Genomic DNA, 22,564 nt, shown 5'->3' with positions numbered 1-22,564 from the left:
TGGAGATGGGGGTGCCACGTAGCTTTTTCGGGCTGTGCCCGACCGGGCTCCGTGGCAAACCCGGCCACCAGGCGCTCGTTGACGAGCCCGCCGTCTGGGCCTGGCTCCAGACGGGGGCCCCGGGCTTCCTCCGGGAAGGGTCACTCCCTCTCTACCTCGGTCTTTCATGGGGTTTTTGAACCATTCTTTGTCTGGCCCCTCACCTGAGACCACTTTGCCATGGGAGACCCTACCAGGAGCACAAAGCTCCAGACAACACAGCCCTCAGGTTCATAGGGACACACAAACCTCTCCACCACGATAAGGTGATGGTTCCCCGGAGAGGGATTTATTTTATAAAAATACAAAAACAATTCCAATAAAAAAATATCAGTACTTTCCTGTAAACTGAAATTTCTGATACGCTTCAGTTCAATAGCAACATCTATATACTGCACCTTCTATGATCATGTTGAATGATTGAAAATTGAATGAGAAAGTACGACATTTCTGTAAATAATCTGTGATATGTAACATTTTCCAGCATTTACTGTATCTTGTGAAAAAAACAGTAAATATCCTAATAAAAAGAAGAAATAATGTTAAACCAAATGTCAAAAACATTCAACTAATTATTCACATTTGATTAATCGCAGTCTTCACAATAAGCTAATCGTGTTCTTTCAAATCTCGATTTGAAAGTTATTAATCGTTCAACCCTGACTGAGAGTAAAACTTCTCATTGTCTAATCTAATCTGCACTGTGTCTTAATTATACAGACACACACACACACACGTTCTGTAATCATCAAATAAAGTATTTATCATATCTACAGATGAGTGAAATCTGAACATATTCCAACAAATAACTGTGCTTCAGTTATGTTTTGTCTGAGGACATTCTGGCGGACGAGGGGCAGGAATGTTGTCCAAGAATGTGATTGTAAGCCCAAGAAGGAGTGGTTTCTGATGTCTACTGAAGAAAATATTTGGATATCTGACTAGAATGACAGAACAAGATATTCCCTTTTAAAGAAAAATAGTCTAAAGTACTAAAATGTTTTTGCGGATACTTCATGTCCTTGTTGAATGGAATTTCAAAGACTTTTATTTTGTCCTTTACTCCCTTAAAAGACATCAGTGGCTCCTCATTCCCTTTGTAAAGTCACTGAGCATTAACAGGAAGATGATACTACAGCAAAGATGATGTGTGTGCCACATTAGACTTCCTTTCATGTCCTTATACCAGAGAAAACAACAGTTTTAAGTTAGCAATAAGAAAGCGCTTCTTTGTCAGCTCTTCAAAATGTTTGCAGAATTTTCAAATAAACAAATATTAGTTGTGCTCTATGTAGTCTATATCGACGACGTCACCCAACACGATTGTGATTGGTTTAAAGAAATGCCAATAAACCACAGCATGTTCCGGAATGCTGTGTGGACTAGCCAGACCCTACTCCGCAGCTCTGTGGAGGAAGGTCTGGCAATGCAAGACTAGTGTAGAAGTGTATGCATTTGAAATCTATAAATAATCTTGAATAGCCAGCTCTGTTGTACAAGAACCAGTGTTTCTATATATCTCAACATACTTTACATCCGCAGACTCCACTTTCACAGATGGCATGTGAGGACAGAGCAGGCGTGCTGCATGAAGGATGCTATGTAATCCTGAGGTCAAAGTACTATCAGTGGCATGTAAGCTTCAGCTGCTGCCAATTGCTATGTATGTTGAGATAACAGAAACATTGTACATGAAATAGTGATGGTGATGTCTTTCCTTTACAATACCAATAGATTTGTTAGAGCAGAATATGTCAAAGAAACTCATTTCCATAAAATGATTTGTATACTATAGAGCCCCTGAGAGGAAAAAAATAAAGGTGTTTGTTTTATACAGTAAACTAATAAAGAGTCTCTACAGAGAAAAGTTAATATCTGCTCTAGTTATTTTTTTACTCATTTCTTCTTTGCGGGTCCAGACTATTCTCATGAAAATGATATGAAAATGCTATTTATTTGATTCTCTATTTATGTGATTATCCAGACAATGCCCTCAAAAATGTATTCAGTCCATGCAGGGTTCAAAATTAGCACCAAGTACCAGCCAAATGCTAGTAAAATATGCAAGTGGATGGTAGATTTGCTTCATTCAATAGCCATATCAACAATGTTATTCTATAAAGTGGCTGGGAAAACTGGAACATTCTCTCGCCATTTAGTTGGTGGACAAAAAAAGTCCATGTACAAAAAAAAAAAAAAAATTAAATAGTAAGAGAGTAAAAAGTAAAAGTCCAAGTACACTCAAGGCACATTTACAGCTATGCAACTTCACAGCTGTCAAGTAATGACTAGGACTGGTTATCAGTACTCAATACCTTTAAGGTATCAACCGAAATAACACAGTAGAGAAGTATCAAAACTTCTTTAGTCAAACAGTACTTGCAAGCGATCCTGTCTGTACCCAGATCTAGAAAAAGATGACCAAGCTTGCAAGAAATCAAACTTCATACTGGTTGAAGAAAAAGTAAGGTGTCAATGTTTTGTTAATCACAAGATTAAGGTTCTTTTTGGCCTAGCAAACATTGTATTTTTTTACCATGCTGTTGCAACAACTGGTAACGGGAAAAAAAACTACAACACCACACCGGATCTAGCTAGACCGGAAACACAACACCAAGCACGCTGCACACATCTGTTTGGGCTTGCGAGCCCAAGAGTGGTGACGTTATGTCTTGAGTGGATGGTGAGCGTGAGATGCCAAAATGGAGGCCAATAAGATTCTGAATGGAAAGTTTACTATTTAAAAGTTGCCAAATGGTTCCATTGACAAGACGAAAGTGATCTGTGTGTTTTGTCAGATTCCAGATCGGCCCATCTGAGCTTTAATTTTCTCAGAGGCAGCACAGGATACCCAGGGTTCTGTTTACACCTATCACCATTTCTAGCCTCTGAGGGAACATAGAACATAAGTGACATTTTCATGCCATGGGACCTTTAAAAACACTCCCGCTCCTCCTCAGTTGTGAAACCGTTTAGCCTTCTTATTGTGCATGCCTGTGTGTTCTTGCTAGATAGATGTGTGCAGCATTCACTGTCCCGTGGGAAATAATGCCAAGTCGATCTTGATGCAGATCACCCTGACTAGGCCACAGATGGTAAGCCCAATTACATTAACCTAAAACTAACTTAATTAAAATGTCACAGCCCATACTGTTTGTTTTTTAGATTATTATTAGAATATAGACATTAAGAGAATACATTGTTATGCAACTACTTTTACTCTTAATACTTAAAGTGCATTTAAAATCAGGTACTTAAGTAGGGTTATCATTGTGGTACTTCACTCTGGTTATTTGTACTTTTACTTAAGTAGTGAGATTCACTACTTCCTCCACGACTGGATGTCACACAGAACACCAACCAGCGATGTGTGCTCAGTTAAAATTGCATGCTAGTAAAAGCTCTGTATTTGGTTCACTTCCTGTATTTAGGTAGGATTGCGTTGTCAACTCACCCTGCGGAGGTCTGAGGAGCACTGACCCAAACTCTAATTCACTAAACAACTGAGACCCTCCATTTTCTAGCGGACCAGAGTTTGCCTGTTCGAGTTCAGATGAGCTTTCACACCTTACCAAACAGCTCCAGGGTTTGTTTTAAACGGACCAACCAAGGTAGGTGTTAAAGCAACCTAAGAGTATTGTCATCATTTAGACAATGCCCAGCCCTAATGACCACCATGATTTATAAATGTCTGTGATCTTAATTTCCTGCTCAGTATAGAGTATAGAGTAGAGTAACTATTGAGTGTATATTACAAAGGGAATAGAAAATGAGTGCATGAGGGAGTAAATAAAGACACAGGCTTGAATTTCATCATAAGACAGCATTACCAATCGTTATCAATTAATTTACTTATCACGTACTACGACACAACTTTAGGAGAACAAGTTGGTGACTAAATACAGATTACAGATAAAAAAATAATTGTCTACAAGATGAAAAGAAATTAACTGACAATAAAAGAGATATGTTTCATCAGTGGACCTCTCTTTTCCCAAAATAAGATAAATTATTCCAAACAACTGCTTGATACAAATCCTATGTGGATGCGGCTAAAAACACATTTCATCTGTGGTAATATGCTCTGAAATCAAGTGCCAAGTCTTTATAACTGGGGAGCTTGTTAGTGATTATTACTCAATTTACTTTACTATCTTGAGACTTGATTTATATTTTGCAGTTGATGTTCATGTGGGTTTAATTTAAAAAAAAAAAAACTTTGATGAATGATTCAGTTGATCAACTGTTAAAACTCTCATGGGAATGATGTAAAAGTTCAGAAGTTCAATGTGTTTTCACAGGTTTGACTTTGCTTCATTTCAGCGGCCTTCACTCTTTCAACTCTCAGCCAAAACATTAAGCTCCTTTGAGTATGTTGTCAAAAAACAGGTCTGTTGCACAGAGAGCTGTCTTTTATGTCACTCCAAAGCCGCAAATAAATATCTTTTTCTTGCTCTGCAATATTTAAACAAATAGCAGAGTTCAGCTGAAGGTCATATAAATATTGATGGAGTCGGATGCCAAAAACATCTGGATCACTAAGAACTGTGAATTAATAAGTGCAGCAGAGTTTGAGGAGTGAGAGAGGACATACAGATACAAACAAACAACGCTTACTAACGTACTACTGGATACATTTTCCGTATGTACTGTATTAATAATATATAGTTGAGAATTATATAAATCAGCTGATGAGGTGAAAGAGAGGCTATGGTTTGTATCATTGCTGATGTTGGTGAGAGTTTCAGGTTCTCATGATCTAAATGTTTCAGCACCTTTCCGATCCTAACCAACATTTATGTTTCATGTTGTACATGGTCCATTACAATTACACACAATAAATTCTGGAAGAAACACTAAATCCCATCTTTTTGGGGTATTGCTTCCCATGACAAGGGTCACATTATAAAAACAAAAAGCACAAATGATTTGCTATCAACTAACAAGCTCCTCTGCCTTTAAACAACAAAGGATTACAATGTGACAAAACATGTTTGTCCTGTTATTACTCATTAATGTGAGTTCTTTGGTTCAGGTTTGGTAAAGGTTAAGCAACTAAAACTGCTCAGGTTTAGTGCAAGATTATGGTTATGGTTAAAGGAAAAAATGGTATCAATAATCACACACATGTAAGGAGCTAGAACCAGTGGGAGATTAGCTTAGTATAAAGAGTGGAATCAGGGGAGACCAGCAAGCCTGGATTTCTTCCAAAATCCAGGCCAACGAGCATATTTTACCAGCATAACCATCATAAAAATAGGCCAACCAGCATATCTTAAGCTTAAAATAATTGTTTTATGAAGTATTTGTAGGAGACTAGTGGCCAGAATCCAAGAGCTTCCTTGCTGCTGAGACTGGAAAGTCATGTTTTGCACAAAGCACAGAACCACAAGGTCCTAGGTTAAATTATTGCCATTGTACAACACAGGGTTGCACAAATAATGAAGTTGTAGTCCCATTATGCTAAACACATTTTTTTTAAATTCGCATCAGAAGGAATGTAAACAGCAGCAAGTAGGTAGTGGTCAGCCAATACTGGTCCATCGGAATGTAAATGTGTGTGAATGTTTATCTGATGAGCAGGTGGCACCTTGTATGGAGGCCTCCTTGTGAGCGCTTTAAGAAAAGCGCTATATTGATATTGGCCATTTACATAACCAAAAGGGAAGTCAGTGTAATTTCAATATAATCATTTAAAATGTTGGAATTATGGAATTCACAGCAACAGTTGTCTGTGTGTTATGACAACAGCAGGTCATCACAACGCACCAGTGTGAGATAGAACAAAGCTTCAACCCAAACTGCAGTTGAACAGTAGAAACTTGGAGGATCTTCCAGCTACAAATGGAGAACGGCAGGAAGACCATGGTCCTCGACAGATTAAACAGAAGGTCTAGAGACTGCAACCTGGAAAAGGAGGTTCCTGAAAAGAAATTGGAGAAGGTGAGGGCTCACCTGGAAAGGGCCAACAATAGATACATGAGCTCTAGAGCAGTGGAAAACTTGGACAATCAAGAGGAAGGTGGCAGACAGCAGGAAAAAGCCAGCAACACGCAGGAATTGAGGAAGCTGAATGACTTTTGGAGGCATGAGCATGAAAAATACCTCCAAGAGCATCAAATGAAGCTGCAGCTCAGAAAAGAACTGGAAATGACTAAACATCAACTGGTTCATGAGAAGGCTCTCAAAGAAATGTTCATTTACAAAGCGTCTGAAGCAGACAATGCTCTAAAGAGGCTGCGGAAATGTCTCTTTAATATCGACATGGTGATCGCCAACGGAGTTCACAATGAAAGAAAGCAGAAGAAGGTGTTTCAAAAAGAGTTGGAAGAGCTTCAAGTGGCTCACAAAATCAGCCAGCAAAGGTTCTCAGCTGAGCTCAAGGTTGAGAAAGATAAAATTATAGGTTTTCAGCAAGAACTTAAGCGGTTGAAAGCACCGTATCAGATCAACCGAAGGGATGAAAGGAAGCTGAAAGCTGAAAGAGAAGAGAGCGATGGTCTCCAGGAAGAGCTTGAGAATGAGGTTCCAGAGAAGATGGTCATGAAGCCGCTGAGGGCTGAGGGGGACACTCTGTTTCAACAGATTGAGGAGGAGATACAGGCCCTGCACAGACAGACACTGACCAACCAGTTCACAAAGTTCCAGGTTGAGGCCAGTCGGGACCTTCGGTCTGAGCTCGCCAAGCTCAACGAAGAGCAGAAGGACAAGACCAGGAAACAAAGGACTCCCTCAATGATGATGGATGACGGAGGAGATCAATGACTCTGAAGAGAAGCTTGAGAAGAAGAAAAATGAAAGAATGACTAAAGAAAGAAATGCTCACTCTGGAAAAAAACAAGACTCAAAATCTATAAAAAGTTGATAAAGCATTAAAAACAAATTACTGCCTGTTTTATTGTAATTTAGTTGAATAAGAAACAACGTTCAACTTATGTGGCCTAATTGGGTCAGCTGGGTTGCGCACAGCAAGGTCACAGTTTTACAGCTTTCATCCAGAAAGATACACACTACTGTTTATTTACACAAAATAGAGCCCTACCGGCCAAAATTATTGGCCGATATTAGGAATTTCCTAAACTATGGTAACGTCATTTATAATTGCCAATTTTTATTAAAAAACATTTTTTTAAATATTTGTTCATCAGAATCATTTATGACGACAAATAAATGATTCTGATAAATGAGTGTTGAAAAAATAAAAACGATGATGAGCATTGCCGTTGTATAGTTTGTCCACCAGAAGGAGCTCTACAACGTCCAGTTAGCAACACTGATTATTTTTTTGGTTAATGTGTTTTTGTTCAAAAGGCACACAGCTGTTCACCAGTGACAGACTACATCCACACCAGTCAAGATATTTGAAGGATCTACCAGCTATAAATGGAGAACAGCAGAAGGCAGCCCCTGGTCTTTCACTGGTGAACCAGAAAGTTGAGGGTCTTTGAGATGGAAAAAGAGGATCTTGAAATGCAGGTGGAGGAGCTGCAGGCTGCTGCAACCTGCAGCCGCTATCAGGAGGAGAAGGTGAAACAGCTTAGCATCCATCTGCAGCGACTGTGGGAGAACACCTGAAGAAAGGAAAGCAGCAGTCAGCAGGAGATGCACAGTACCCTACAGGATGAAAGGAACCTGAATGATTTGTTGTGGCAGGCGCATGACAAAAACCTCTGGGAGCATAACAAGAAGCTGCAGCTCTGCGAAGAACTGGAAAAGGCAAAAGTACAGCTGGCTTGTCAGAAGGGACTCAAAGAAATGTTCATTGACAGAGGGAAAGAAACACGCTATGAACTGGAGAGGCTGAAGAGTTGAAAAGAAGCCAAAGAAGGTGATTCAAAAAGAGTTGGAGGAGCTGAAAGCGGCTTACACAAGCAGCCAGCAAAGATTCTCAGCAGAGCTCCAGGTTGATAAAGCTCAAAATAGAGCTCTTCAGCAAGAACAAGAACTTTAATTTCCCATTTTATTGGGATCAATATCTATCTATCTATCTATCGCAGCTGAAAGCTTCGCATCAGATCAACCGGAGGTACCAAACTGAGCCAGAGGAGCTGGTGGTCATAAAGCAGCTGAGGGCAACGCTCTGTGTCATCGGATGGAGGAGGAGTTGCAGACTCTGAGGAAACAGAGCCAGGAGCTGGTCACTGAGCTCCAGGCTGAGGCCGAGGTCAGTCAGGGCCTCCGATCTGAACCAAGCTCAAAGAAAAGCAGAAGGACGAGACCAGGAAGATTGCCAAGGAGACTCCCTCCATGATGATGGATGATAGATCATGATGAAGACCACATACTGAGGAGAAGCTTGAGAAGAAATGAAGAATCTTAACCTAGAACAACATGTAAGATAGATCTATTAAAATCAATAAAGCATTAAAACTGATAACATTTTGCCTGTTTTCTTGTCTTTTTTATGCGTTTAATATTTTTAGTTGGCAACACAACATTGCACTTGTGTTGGTGTATACTGGACTTGTTTTTAAAAGAATCTGCTATTAGAAATAAATCCTTTAACTCATGAGGAGTCAAAGTTTCCTTTGACTCAGATAATAATAAGTTAAATAAGCTAAAATAAAACCCAAACAGAAAAAAGGTTAAAATAGATATAAAATACCTTTGGAATAAAAATGTTAAAGTTTTAAAAACACAAACAAAGCCAAAGATATAAAAAGTTTTTTATACACAGTTTAAAAGGCTCATTTTCTTTACATTTGTATTACACAATCTGTCCATCACAAATGTAGAAATGACTTTGCAGGCCCTCCTTCTCATTAAGCGGGAAGATTTGGTTTGCAAATCACCCAACCCACACACACACGCATCCACATCCACACCCACACCCACACACACACACGTGAAACGTCCTGTCAATCAACCCACAGTGAAAGAGGAACAGTCAACTTGCAGTGACATAATGGATGAACACAAACAATAAACCTGCTAATTGCTCAGTCATTAATTATCTGGCAGCTTTACAATGTAGCCCTTTGGATCAGAGAATTGAAAAAAATCACTCTTATTACACCTCTGCAAACAACTGCGCACTTGACCTTTCGAAATCAATGAAAGCCGCTCGGTTGGCATTTTGCAGAGCTGCCAAAAGGAAACTGTTCCCACCTCTGGGAACAAAGTCATTTGGCAGCTGTGAGATTAATATGGTTTGTTGATAATATATGCACATGCAGTATATCTAGTACATCTAATGTAGGCGATCCACTTTTCACAGTTGATCACCTGGCTGAGAAACACTATTGTTTATTATTAATGTATACTCATGTGTAATGGCTTAACGTCATAGAAAAATAAAGACTGCATTACCATCTTTGCGTAAACACACAAACAATGGCGTCTGCAGTGGTTTCAGGGTGAATTTCTATGCATAAATTTGTGTTTTTCTCGCATCAATGTATGGTGGAAATGTCATAGTATTTTTGGCTTCAGGCATAATAGCTTCACCTTCTTCCCATTTAATGTTAGATTTGAACTATTGACTTTGAGGTTGCTTATAGCAAAGACCTACTTCACCTGAGGCATTATTGCCTCTATGAGTCACGTTCTAGCAGTTGAGTCTAAATAAAAGTACTCTGCTATTTTTAGGTTTTTAGTTGGGGCAGGTAGATGTGTGCCTTAGATATGTTAATATCTGTCCAGGATTTGCGAAAAACATTAAAAATAAAAAAAAAACATTATCTAAATAGCTTCAACAACTGCAATATTATTAACCAAATCCAACCATGAGGGTAAATGTTCATGAAACCCGCCTCATGCAACCATTCTCTGACTCTAATAACCAATCAGGAACCGCACTTTGGCTGCAGGGACTAAACAATTAGTCGAACGACAAGTTAACCAGCAACTAGTTTGAAATGAACTTAAAAACATTTACTGGTTCCAGCTTCTCAAATGTGACTATGTCTTGGGCATTTGAGAGAACACAGGTGACATCCCACAGCCTATAAACCCATAGCATATATGCGTGTACAAACAAACAAACAGTTAACATTTAGTAACACACACAGTACTTAGTAGTTATACATTGCACATGCCCCTTCAGTTGCAGATGCCCCTTCAACAAAAACCCAGAAAGTTAATTATTGCATGTACAATTAGTTATTTGCAGTCCTAAAGTAGATCAATTGAATCAGTCTAGTATCTGCAGTCCTCACAGATTTGGTCATTCCCTCTGAGTGTGACACACGCGCCAACAGCTACACCATTTGTGTCACGCAGTGTGTGCAAATGCACACAGCTTTATCCTGTTGTACAATTTAACAAATGACTTAACAAATGTAATCTCACTTAACTGAATAAAAAGCCTTTGCTTGCCACAGGCCAGGATTTATCATGAATAAAACATGAGCCAACCCCTCCGCCCCTTTAATATTAAAAGAGAAAATACCCTCCTTTGCGGCTAACATTGAAGATCTGTGTCTCTTTAGAATACAATGGCACACAAAGACAAACTGCTTAATATTCAATCTGAAATCCCATTTGTTTAATAGCTGTGGCATGCATAGCGCAGCTTTGAACATCTTTAATGCATAAATTTAAAACACAAATGTTTTCTGAGGCTTTGTGTTGGGACATGATAAGAGGAGCTGTTTTTCTGCCATTCACCCCGGGCACCAGGCGGCATTTTTACTACTTTTGATTCTAAAAGACAAATTTGTTAGAGAGAACTAAAAACATTCTGACTGCAGGGCTGCAAATCCGTTAAAACTGAAATGCATTTTTTCCGTATGTCCTACAGTTGCGCAACAAACACATCACAAAAGGCTGCGATGTGGCACACAGGGATTTCTTTATATAGTTGAAAGAGTATCAGAAGCTTACTGTGATTTAAAATGCACCTATCATTAACCTCCGCTAAGGAGGTCATGTTTTAGGCTCCGTCCGTCTGTCTGTCTGCAGGATAAAAGGAAAAACTACTTGTCCGAATTTAATTAAACTTGGTGGAACGGTGTAGCATTGGTCATTATTGCTTTGTTTTTCACATGCTGCCTTTTAAAATTCGGCATTCTGTGGACAACAAGGAAGAATTTCATTGGACAGGGTGTAAATGTTTTTTTCAACTTTGAACTTGAAATTTTTAAATTCTTTTTAAATTTAACAAGCAATTTGTTCTATAGCAGTCTAATAATATTAGCGAAAAAGGTGATCATTATATATCATACCATATCATTTACCTCATTTCGTGCAGCCCTACTTAACTACACTACAAAATGTTATTTGCCGCCAATACAGCAGTACTGAGAATACTCAAAATGTCTTACGGGTAAAAGCATTTGATGGTCATGAGGTCGAGGCCCCATTTGAAAGCAGACAGCTCTAATCTAGTCAGATACAGCATTTATACATTAAGGTAAACATATCTTTTTTCATTGTTCATTTCCTTACGCACCACTTTCCTACTTGTTTCCTTTTGCATCTTTCTTTCTTTTCTTCTGTTTTGTTGCTGTTATCTCAATAAATCAACTTGCGATTGTAAAGACTTGTTTAAATGTGATCCATTATCTGTCAAAACAAGAAAGATTTCTGGTTAAAACAGAATTCAGGTAACTTTTCATGGTGGCAGCAGTGCCCTGAAAGATATTTACTGGTGTTGATTTGATTGTTTTGCTATCCAGGTGGAGAGTGGAGTATAATGCCAGCCCATAATGGGAGGTGACTAACATGAGGGCTTATGGATCGCTGCCTAAACTCATTACCCTCACTGTTTCTACCGTGCCCGCTCAGAATTAGAAGTGTCTGATGTTAGGATCAATTTTAAATGGTTATCAAAGTACACAAATGTAATATTCTTCTAAATGGTGTAATCCGTGGTACAAACAAAATGTAGACTTTCGGAACATTGCTGAAAGTTATTTTTTTCTTTCGGCGAGCAGATGGTTACATACATGTACTGTATACAGACGCAGGGGCGTAACTTTCTGTTTAACATTGTGGCGGGGGGGGGGGTTGAGATCTCCCCTCTATTTTGCGAGGCTGTTTGTTTCATCATTGGTGTAACAAATTCTAACCAGGGGTTCTTTCAGCATCAAATACTCTCATTTCCTGCATTCCGGAAATTCTTCTACAACAGTTCGGGCCTTTTCTGTTTCAAGTTCTGGTGAAAATGTCTTAATGTATGTATAAATATTAGTATTATTAATTAATAATCTCCTGTATTGTTCAAAACAGTCCACTGTCCAGTTTGGATTATTGGGAGGGGTTTTTTGAGGTGGTGAAATAATCTATGATTGTACAACTGTCCAGCATAACTGATAATAGTAGGTAGTTGAAAACACGTCTACTGTGTTGTAACCATAAACGCGGAAATCACAAGTTGCAAAAGCTTTTTTATGATTCAACATTCATTAAAGAACTCCTGTATTCACTCATATTCATAGAGCCAACGTGTGTATTACCTCTAAAGTCTAGCTTTAATAAGATAACCCTCTTTATTGGGGTTAATCAGCTTAAACCGCTCACTGCCGTCCTGTGTGGCACACCTTCCCCAGACAGGTCGGAAAGTCACTAAGCCAATTTCATTTCCTCTTGGATTACTGGATTTGGAGAGAGGGAGGGGAGGGGGTTACAATCTGAGTATTATCCAAAACAGTAACTCTCTGTCACACAGAAAAGCAACAGGAGGGGAGGTGAATTCCTATTGGTCGAGTGTAGGAGGAGTGTTATTCAGCCTTTACTGTTAATGTGACACAGAGGGTAACTCCTCTTTGATCACTGCTCTGTCAAACTGCAGAGAAAACCTTTCAGTGTGCTTTGATGTTTGTACTCATTCCATAATTTAAAGTACATGCTTAATTGCTACAACCAACTAAATATGATCAGACTGTGGTTGAGTCCTCATCGTACAGGTAGGATTGTGAAAGTGATCTATTTGCAAGGTGCATGACAGGTAGTCAGAAGGACCAAAGAAATGTGATTTTTCTAAAACTGCATGACCATGCAAATTACATTCATGACCACATGAAGTTTGTGTGAACACTCCCAATCATAATGCATGGGACATCCTGGTGACCGAGGGGTTTAAGATGCTGACGATGTCATTCTGAGCTGGGGACCTTTTTTGCATATCATTCCCCATCTCTCTCTCCCCCCTCGTTTCCTGTCTGCTCTGCATACTATGTAAAGAAAAGCTAAATGTCCCCCTTAATAAATATTCTTTTAACCTATTTAAATACTATAAATAAAGTGATCCCCTAACCCTGATGATCCTGATGAAGGCCACAAGCTGATATATGTTGGTTACATAATACAGTTGTTCTTAATTCTAAAAAGGGTTGCAAGTCTTGCTTTGCCAGATCATGATGGAGGAGGGCCGGCTAGTCCACACGGCCTTCTGGGATGGAAGAATAATGTGCTCTGGTTTATTGGCATTTCTTTAAACCAATCACAATTGTCAAGTGTTGCACTAAGCTCAACACAGAGTTGCTGTAAAATAGTGGTGCGAGAAAAGTCAGATTGGACAGATAATGTAGATAGCCAATTTACTCTGCCGATATCTGAATGGCAGTTAACCATACTCTTCATCATAAATCCACCGGAGAACAAATTCAAACCCAAAGAAAGCAGAAATAAATGGACATCGGACACATGCATCTGGCGGAAATTCCTGCAACAAGGATATGCTGTCGACTACGTGAGTGTTGACACTCGAATAAAGGAAAGGACAGTATATATATATATATATATATATATATATATATATATATATATATATATATATATATATATATATATATATATATATATATATATATATTCAGATTCAGAGGCCAACGATTTGATTTTTAACAGATTATAGATGCAGTTTTTTGTTATATATACTATATATTCTAATATATATATATTAGAAATATACATATAAAATCGGAGTTTGCCATTTGGTTTGCTCATCACTTCCTAGACAAAGCTTTGATTGTGAAATATTTTTCACACACAAGTTTTAATGAAATGTTTTGTCTACTGAGGTTTTTATTTTCTAGTCATTCCATGCTAAAGCCTTAAACATGATTGTCAAAGTCACCTTCTCTCACAGTAATCTTTCATGTCAGAGGCTCAGTTATGTTTAAAGGTGGAGAAGTGGCTTCTTAGAACATGAAACATGAGGTGGTCAGATGTAATCTGATAAAGGAGAAGAACAGCCTATATGTGTTTTGCCTATTAATTTGATGTATGCCTTATTCGATCATGTAAATATATACAAAAAAAAGATGATGATGGTGATTTTTGTTTTTTGTTTTTTCCTGCACTCTTGCCTCTGATGTGTACATCTCTGGAGACAATAACTTTTAAATAAAAAAACTAGTATATGTATAAAAAAATACAAAAAAAATTAATTTATCTGCATCGAGCATCAATTGCGATGCATCTAAGACTTGATTACTTTTCCAATCCCTAGTAAATAAAGTAAGTAACTATAGTAAAACTACAGGGTATAGTATTAACTCCAGTGGCCCTGGTATGTTTTTTTTTGTGTTGAGAGCAAACAAGTTGCCCTCTAAAAATCTACATCCCATATTGTATAATTTAGAGCCAACCATGATGAATATTTGGAAGATGCGACGTTGTATAATTGGACAGTCCAGTAAGCTTTTCTTCACTTAAAATGTGTGTATTTGGGGACAGCTTCAATGCTATCACAGTTTGCCATCTGCAGATGTTTGGTCGAAGATAAGTTTGAGGTCATGAGTTAGAGGGCAACTTTGTCTTTGTTTTCAGACCGGGAAGTTAAGTGGAAGGAACTGATTTAGAGGTGTCAAGGCTAGAACCTTGAGCCTTTCATCAAAGCAATCAAGTCACAAGACAAACATTTACAGAGGAAGATCACTCTAACCATCAGCAGGTTTGCACAAAACTAACAATTTCAAATTTATCCTGAGATTTCCCTGTTTTTTTCCATTATTTGCACAACACACAAAATATGTTGAATATTCAATTGCATTTTTAAAGTTCTTTGGTGTTGAATTGTGTCCCCGGTTCATTGTAGGAAACCTGAGACTCGGGCTGAGTATCAGTTCTCAATACCTTTAAGGTAGTGACTGAAGTAACCCAATACCAAGTAATATCAAAACTTCAAATGATACCTGAATTCCAACATTTTCAGCCCAAAATTATTTATATGGATTTTCTTGCATTGAATGACCACAAGCGCTCTTTGATTTAATGTGATGTGTGATTGGTCCACTACTACAACAGCATAAAACCATACAGTCTGTAATGTAGTAGTGTCAAGCCCAAATACTACTTAATTGTACAGTTTTGTAGTTTTTTAATACATATTTTAATCATTTAAACAATTTCAAAATGTAGTTGTGTAAAAATGCACAACTGAATGCTAACAATCACATGATGGGTATCAAATGAAGTACTCTAATAGTATTGGTATTATTTTGAGGGTACTCGTATTGGTACTGGTATCATAATCTTTTTAACGATTCCCAGCCTTAAGTGAGACAGACAGCTATGGAGAATCATGGACTAATTTGTGGTAAAAATAACGCAAATACATTTCAAAAGATGGCATTTAATTTAGAGATAGCTTTCTTGGTGGTTTTCTCCTCTGAAATTGTACTAAAGTAACAGTTAACCGATAAGTGTTATCATTATCATCATCATCAGTGGTAATGAAGCTCTCTTTTGAATGAAACTCCATCACATTCAGCTAGACAAACTTTCAAAGAAAGAGCCAAAACTATTTTGACATCAGCAGGTCATCATTCAGCCTGTGTTTGTGTGTGTGTGTGTAAGTTAGTACAGACACTTCCTTAAGTTCAAAGCACATGCATGTGGAGTTATCGAGCATGTCATGGATGCTAGGTATTGGATGAGTACAGCATGAAGACACACATTAAAAAAAATGACAGGCCAAACGTCCCCTTGACTCATAATCACAAGACCAACAGGCCCCTGCTTGCAAGTAGCCAACCATTCAACATAAACCAATCACATACAAAAGATATTCTCACTGCTAGCCAGCCATCTAATTTCATCCCAGTGGCTCAGTGTTTGTAAGTGTAAGTATGTTTGTGTGAAGAGACGAGCAGCCTGCTATGGCAAGGTTACATAACATCTGAAGGCATGTGTGTGTGCGCGTGTGACACTGTCCAGTCAGATGCCAACAGAAGGTTAGCAGAGAGCCCACACACACGGCTCAGAGGCAGCAGCTGGGGAAGGTTGTGCAACCGGTCTGTGGTTGGTTTTGCCTTAATTGATGGCACAAAGTCAAAGATTACATAAAGCTTGAGATTGGACTTGAAGTCCAAGAGTTGCAAGGTTTTTGAATCTAACATTTAGGTTTAAACACAAACAACACTGCTTGTTTTCTGTTTCAAACAACAGTCAAAGTCGATTTCTTTCAAACCCGACCTGTCGTTTCCTGACAACTAACCAAACTAGGACAGTGCACATTGAAAAGGTGTATTGTTGGGAAAGGGCCGATAGCTAGGCCTCAGGTGTTGCTGCTTGCAGCTTTCTTTCAAAAATCACTCAACCAAACAACTTCACAGTCAACACTGCACGTCCGTGGGTCTTGAGCCATACACCTGCCATGAAATGGTTGGCTAACAATTCTCTATGGGCGACAACAACTAGCTCTGGACCAGGCTGTTCCCAGCAAGAACAAACACATTTGTTCCAAAAGTTACATTGAAATGTTTGAGTTTGCTACAATGTAACATCTCCGGCCTCTCTTTCTTCATCTGTTCTTGCATGGACTACTGCGAGTGACGGAGAGCAAAATGTGCCCAGCCTTCTGATAGGCTGTGTAACAATTCTTTGGGGTTTCCTCCATCGATACACTACAGTGGGTACATAACAACTACTTTTAGTGTGGTTTGGTTTTTTTTTCTAGCAGCTGCTGGGCCGGTGTGTTGGCAGGAAAAAAAATGGTAAAAGATACCGCCATTCTTTTTAGTAATAAAATAAAAAAGTGAATTATAACACATCCACACACTACACAGTGGAACAAACCAGATGACGTCACACTGTGTCTATAAACATCTGCCATTAATATAATAAATTCAACAGGAGCATGTGGAGCCCTAATGCAGCCTGGGTCAGGAGTTTAATTCCCACTGTGACCACCCATGTTAAAATGTCAGTACTCATGGTACTGTATGGTGCTTTGAAATGATCTGTCCTCCAAATGGCACTTATCACATGTAAACTCTAACAGGATTACATGTCAAATTGGACTAAAATGTCAGTGGCTTGTCAAAAAATGTCACACTCTAAAGTATTTTACAGGCAGCTTTCCTTGTCTGTGCTGTTCATCAGGTTTGACAGTTCAACAGAGAAATAACTGAAAAGTAAGTTGATAAACAGAAAAACACTGTTAAAGAAAGGAATGGATACAAATGGCTGCCTGAAGCTGTTGGACAAATCCATCAAACATCTAAAAAAGTATAGGATGTCTCTGAAAGTGGTCAGTAAAGATTCTACAGGACAGTTCAGATTGTTAAAAATGGGGTTGTACGAGGTACTTATCCACAGTCAGTGTATTACAGTACATACAGTAGATGGCGGTTGGCACACCCCGGGTTTGGAGAAGCAGACAGTAGTGCCGACACGGAAATATACCAATGTACTACTGTGGACGGGGGAAGCAGCTAAACTTATTTTTTGTCTACCTACAAAAAGGCCTATTTGTTTAGTGTCGCACATAGTCCTCCGAATTATAGGTGTGAAAGCGCCCTAAAACACTGTGAGCATTTTTGGTCGATTCCTGTTGCCAGCTATGTTACACACAAACAAATGGACAAGGTGGAAAAATGCAGCACTCTGGTTTTGGCCCACATCCACGTTCCCAGCAGTGGGTTGCTGATGTTGGAAGAAGATCAGGCCTCTGAAGGAATGCACTTTGGCTTCGGAATTCTTTGAGAAACACGTTTACATAACCAGTGCCCTTATACCAGGCTTATGCAACCATTCTGGATTTTAGACTTCAACACACAATGTTCATGTGCAACACACTTATTATACCTTTCTCAGCATGGTTTAGGAGTTATGTAATGGACGCTCTGGGTTTGTGACATTAACAAAGAGTGAAAAATGTGAAAATGAGGTACGCGTGAGAACAGGTTTACATATTTTGGCAGCAGGGTGGACTCACAGAAAGAAATATCCCAAGTGCACTTCCCTGCAACAGACACTGTTGTGTCTACCAACAGAGATTTGTCAAAGTGTTCTTGAGCCAAACGTTGAATCCTAACTGGCCGATGCAAACCACGTGTATGAGGATCAGCTAATTGGCTTAATTTCAGTGAAAACAATCACATAAATAGCAATTCCAATTAGTTCTGAATCAACGAGTTAATCAGTCAATTAGTCAACAGATAGATACATCACAATTTGCATAATCAATGAATATAATCATATGAAATACATACTTAACCATTTTGGTAAATGTAATTATTTAGAAGGCCATTAGCTTAGCTTAGCATTAAGACTGAAAGCATGGGCAAACAGCTAGCCAATCTCTGTCCAAAGGATGAAATAAAATAAAACCTACATATCAACTTATTCGGTCTCATTTGTTGAATCCGTGCATAAACAGAAAGGTTAAAATTAGAGTTTTTCCTTACGGCGTCAGGCTCATCATCAAGAAATAGTTCCAGGATGTAACTTTGTTATGCTAAGCTATGCTAATCGCCAGTTCATGCTCCATTCTTCATGCACAGACACAGATTGATACAGATACTCTCATGAGAAAGACCGCAAATATGCTGCTTCCAGCATCTTTAATGTCATAATTTGACGTCCGTCCCTGTTTAATGTCTCTTCAAAATAAATTGGGTTTTGGAGCATTAGTAATACAAAACAAGGTTATTGGAAAATGTCTCAATGGGATCTGTGAACTTGTGATGGGCAATTTAAATTAAATATGTCAGAACTTTAGTACTCTTAAGAAGTCTCTCAGATAAAGTATTTAGTCTTTATAGCAAAGTACTGTTAACAAAGCTCCGATCAGGTTTAATGGGCGAGACTTATTCTGCCACTAAAACCCTGCCTTCATTGAAATGTACCGTATTGCTTCCTCAGTTGGCATCCCGCTTTCGTTGTCATGGGAAACAAATTCCTATTAACGGGCAAAGGATCCCAATCCATTCAAAGCCATTCGGTGCTGTTTTATTCATCCATTTGTTCATCTTTAATTAAAAACAACAAACTACACGACTGTTGACAAATGAATGCAGCAAATGATCTGTTATGAAATTACAGCCGTCATCAAATTAATTACAGTTCCATCAAAGACATTTGTTACTTTGTGTTCATGTGCGTCTGAATACAACGTGCAGGAAGTCTAGGCTTTTTCTGTGATGATAGTGTTCCTCCCAGCTAAACCTCTCACTTCAGTGACAGAAGTTCATTATCAACAGCATGTTGGATTTTTACACTATAAAATGATGAGTACAATGTCCATAAGCGTGAAAAAATCAATAAGGATTTAGGCACAGCTCTGGCTTTGTTATTAGATTAATCCCACAAATCCCCCTGACGCATGAGAGTTAAGCCGTTTGTGGGTATATCATGGCGGCTGGCTTCTCTGGCTGCTTGTCCCACTGAGAGTGCTATTGTTCGGTATGCATAATGTTAACATAATCCTCGGCCAGCGCCTGCCCCCTTTCCACCTGGGCCTTCATAGTTTTGAGGTCAATGCAAAATCCGGAGAAGATTTTCGTCAGAGAGGAAGAGAAAACGTTACCTGACCACACATTAGAAAAAGGGGAATGAAGCCTGAGTGGATTATCTACACGACTTAGACCAGCTACAAAGAAAGCTTGGCATAATCTAATGTGGTGGTTCTCAATAGCTTTAGATCATTAACCCTAAAAAGTCTGATTTGTGATCGCCCAATGGGTGCACATGTGCAGAGTAGGGTGATGAGTATCAGGGATTAATGAGTCTCTTTTTAAGCCATATTTCAGTCTCTGCATTTGCCTGAACTACTTCACAAGAAGACATTGAATGATTAGACAGGTAATTTATAATTTATTTTAAATAGCTTTTTAAAATAAATTACCTTCTTACTCTTGTTTAATCATTTAAAAATTCCTTTTATTGCATCAATTATGTTGCAGAGACAAAACTTTGCTCACATAGCTACAATGCATATAGGGGACCCACAGTAATGTGGTTTTTACAAGATTTGTTTAGGAAAAACTTTATGGGTTTATGTTTAAAAAAAAGGTTTTTTACCAGTAGTCTGTGAATTTAAAATGTGTATAAACAAAGCTATAACAGTTCAGTGGAGTCTTTATATGCTCGAACATGTATCAACAGAGGGTTTTGGGTTCACATCTTTTCTCACATTAACAATCCAAACCTTAATAATCAAGTGCCAACCTTTGTTTCTCTGAGCAGCTGAAAAAACCCCGGAAATATTCTAACAAATGTCACCAAACATCAATAAGCCAGTCTGGCTTTGGTCCAGTTTTGGCACTTAAAACTCTCAACGGGTTTAAACAAGTCTTTCATGATCAGGCTCTCCAATATATGTATTGTACCTGTGAATCAACACTGGACCGCCCACCCACCTGCTGCAGTCCACGACTTAGACCAGACTGAGAAAAGACAGAGGCCTACAGACAGAGCATTCTGCTTGGGGCCCAGCAGTGCTTCGGAGACAGAGCATAAAGGGACGCTTTTATTGTTTTCTGATATATGGGAAATGGATGAATCCATAAATCTGCTGGATTCATTTGGTGCCGCAGGGCTAAGTAATTAAATAAGTAATGTGCTAGTTGGCACAGACTCACCACAGACTCCCCTCCTTTGATAGATCTAGCCAGGAAAACAACCGGGCAGCTTAATAATTTCCTTTTTCGCTGGTTAATTGGCTTTCTGTGGCGACTGCCATCGCTATTTGAATTACACAACTACACAGTCAGAGACCACCTTTGTGCTGCACCAAAACAGACAAGCTTTTTGCCATCTGTCGTGTAGGGAAATGCTCTCATGGTTATTATTTAATGTATCCTTTTTTTATTATTATTTGAAAACTGTATCAATATAAAAAAATACGGCACCATACTTGGAGGGTAAACTCAAAACACACACACACACACACACACACACACACACACACCCATCCACCCGCCCTCAGGAACATTATGTGAACTAAAATTCTCATTACTTTGTTTTTTCCCAATTAAAACCCAACTTCACCCATACACCCTCAAAAAACAAATGCTCTTTTTGCAACCATCATTGTTCAGTTATAAAAATAAAAAAATAAAAACACTGAGGTGACTCACCAGTTTGTTGTTAAACTGCGCTCTCTCATTGTTTAATGTCCCAAAGATCGTTGGCTAAAGAGAGGAAAGAGAAGGTTCTGTTATTTTTTGTGCACGCACCAAAACATGGTAAGGAATCATGAATCATCGGTATTGATCGGCACACTTTAATCTCACACATCGGGTATATTGTGCTCATTTTTATACAATGAGGCAGGAAAATCACAGTTATTGATTCTCCAAAGAAAGTTGACTGAGTATGCTTGTTTTTTTTTCCCAAACAGCAAATTAATTGCTATTAAACTTGGATTTAAGGTCTTTCACACAACATAAGAAGTTTATAAAAAGGGACTTTCTGATTTTTCTGAGCTGAAAGGTCATCTAACTCCACTCAAAACTAAATGTTCCCTGTCACAAACCAGCTCTGCTGTGCAACTGAAGCCAAATGCACAGTGGTAGTTTTCTCTTAAAAGAAAGACCTCCTATAGTGCACTTAGACTATAGAAAATAAAAGTATTTAAGATTTCATTACCAGTTTTATGTCTGGCATAGGCCTACAACGTGTAAAAGGACCATCACGCGAAAAAGATTAGACGGATTTCTAGTAAGTTATGATTTAACTGTTCAATTTAAAAAAATGTCAAAGCAAAATGGTTTTAGGTGAGTGGGGTTAGGGGGAAATTCAGACTCATGCTCTCCAAAATACAAGTCTGTGAGGGACAATGGGACACTGTATGGCCTGTCTTTGTTGTGACTAGACCTCTTTGACAGTACAAAGCAATATATTACTGGGTCTCTGCTGAACAACAGTCGATCCCATATCAGCCATAAGTCTGGCGGACACAATTGATCCAACAAGGTTAAACAAATAAATCTCTTGGCAAGAAGATGCGACCAAGCGGAAAACTGCTGAGCTGTGGGCAACTGATCGCATGGGAATAATAAATATAGAAGTAATGACGCTAATAAAAAAATCTAAATTCATTGCGGCAGGACAGGTGCCTTCACTGGGAGTAATGGTAGTCATCTGCGTCCAATGTGGACCTGGATGTGCACAGCAAGTGCATGCAAATTAAAGTTAAATTAATTCAATAAAAAAAATTAAATACCAAAAAAGCTGACAGAGCAGAAATAAGTGCTTCCCTTCGCAAGTCAGATGATGACCCGACACTGAACAAAGAGACCTAAACCAGCCAGATCTCAGGGTGTTCCCCCAGATAAGCATACAGTCTCTACATGCAGAGAAATAACTGAATTTAAAGAAACGGCAATCTCTCCAAAACAAGCATGTAATT

At 38.7% G+C, this 22,564-nt stretch overlaps 2 protein-coding genes across 3 annotated transcripts in view; one reads left to right on the top strand and one right to left on the bottom strand.

The window, feature by feature from the left end:
- Positions 1-22,564, bottom strand: part of rasgef1ba (RasGEF domain family, member 1Ba) — a 113,738-nt gene that overhangs the window by 64,112 nt on the left and 27,062 nt on the right. For both annotated transcript variants that reach the window (XM_034872894.1, XM_034872895.1), the window contains exon 3: positions 21,291-21,344. In XM_034872894.1, the coding sequence (XP_034728785.1) occupies positions 21,291-21,344 (54 nt within the window). The remainder of the gene's footprint in view (positions 1-21,290; positions 21,345-22,564) is intronic.
- LOC117945432 lies at positions 5,771-8,355 on the top strand. Its single transcript, XM_034872922.1, has 2 exons — positions 5,771-6,687; positions 8,192-8,355. The coding sequence occupies exons 1-2, from the start codon at positions 5,884-5,886 to the stop codon at positions 8,288-8,290; spliced, it is 903 nt and encodes a 300-aa protein (XP_034728813.1). The 5' UTR covers positions 5,771-5,883; the 3' UTR covers positions 8,291-8,355.

The sequence above is a fragment of the Etheostoma cragini genome, chromosome 5, assembly GCF_013103735.1.
Source record: "Etheostoma cragini isolate CJK2018 chromosome 5, CSU_Ecrag_1.0, whole genome shotgun sequence".
Classification (NCBI taxonomy): domain Eukaryota; kingdom Metazoa; phylum Chordata; class Actinopteri; order Perciformes; family Percidae; genus Etheostoma; species Etheostoma cragini.
Note: the sequence above shows the minus strand (reverse complement) of the source record. Positions and strands in the feature narration are given on the sequence as shown.

Bases quoted from the DNA above. Each gene is read 5' to 3' on its own strand.
- LOC117945432 (XM_034872922.1), top strand. From the start codon at position 5,884: ATGGAGAACGGCAGGAAGACCATGGTCCTCGACAGATTAAACAGAAGG. The intron at 6,688-8,191 runs GTTGAGGCCAGT...ACTGAGCTCCAG, and splicing joins ACCAGTTCACAAAGTTCCAG to GCTGAGGCCGAGGTCAGTCA.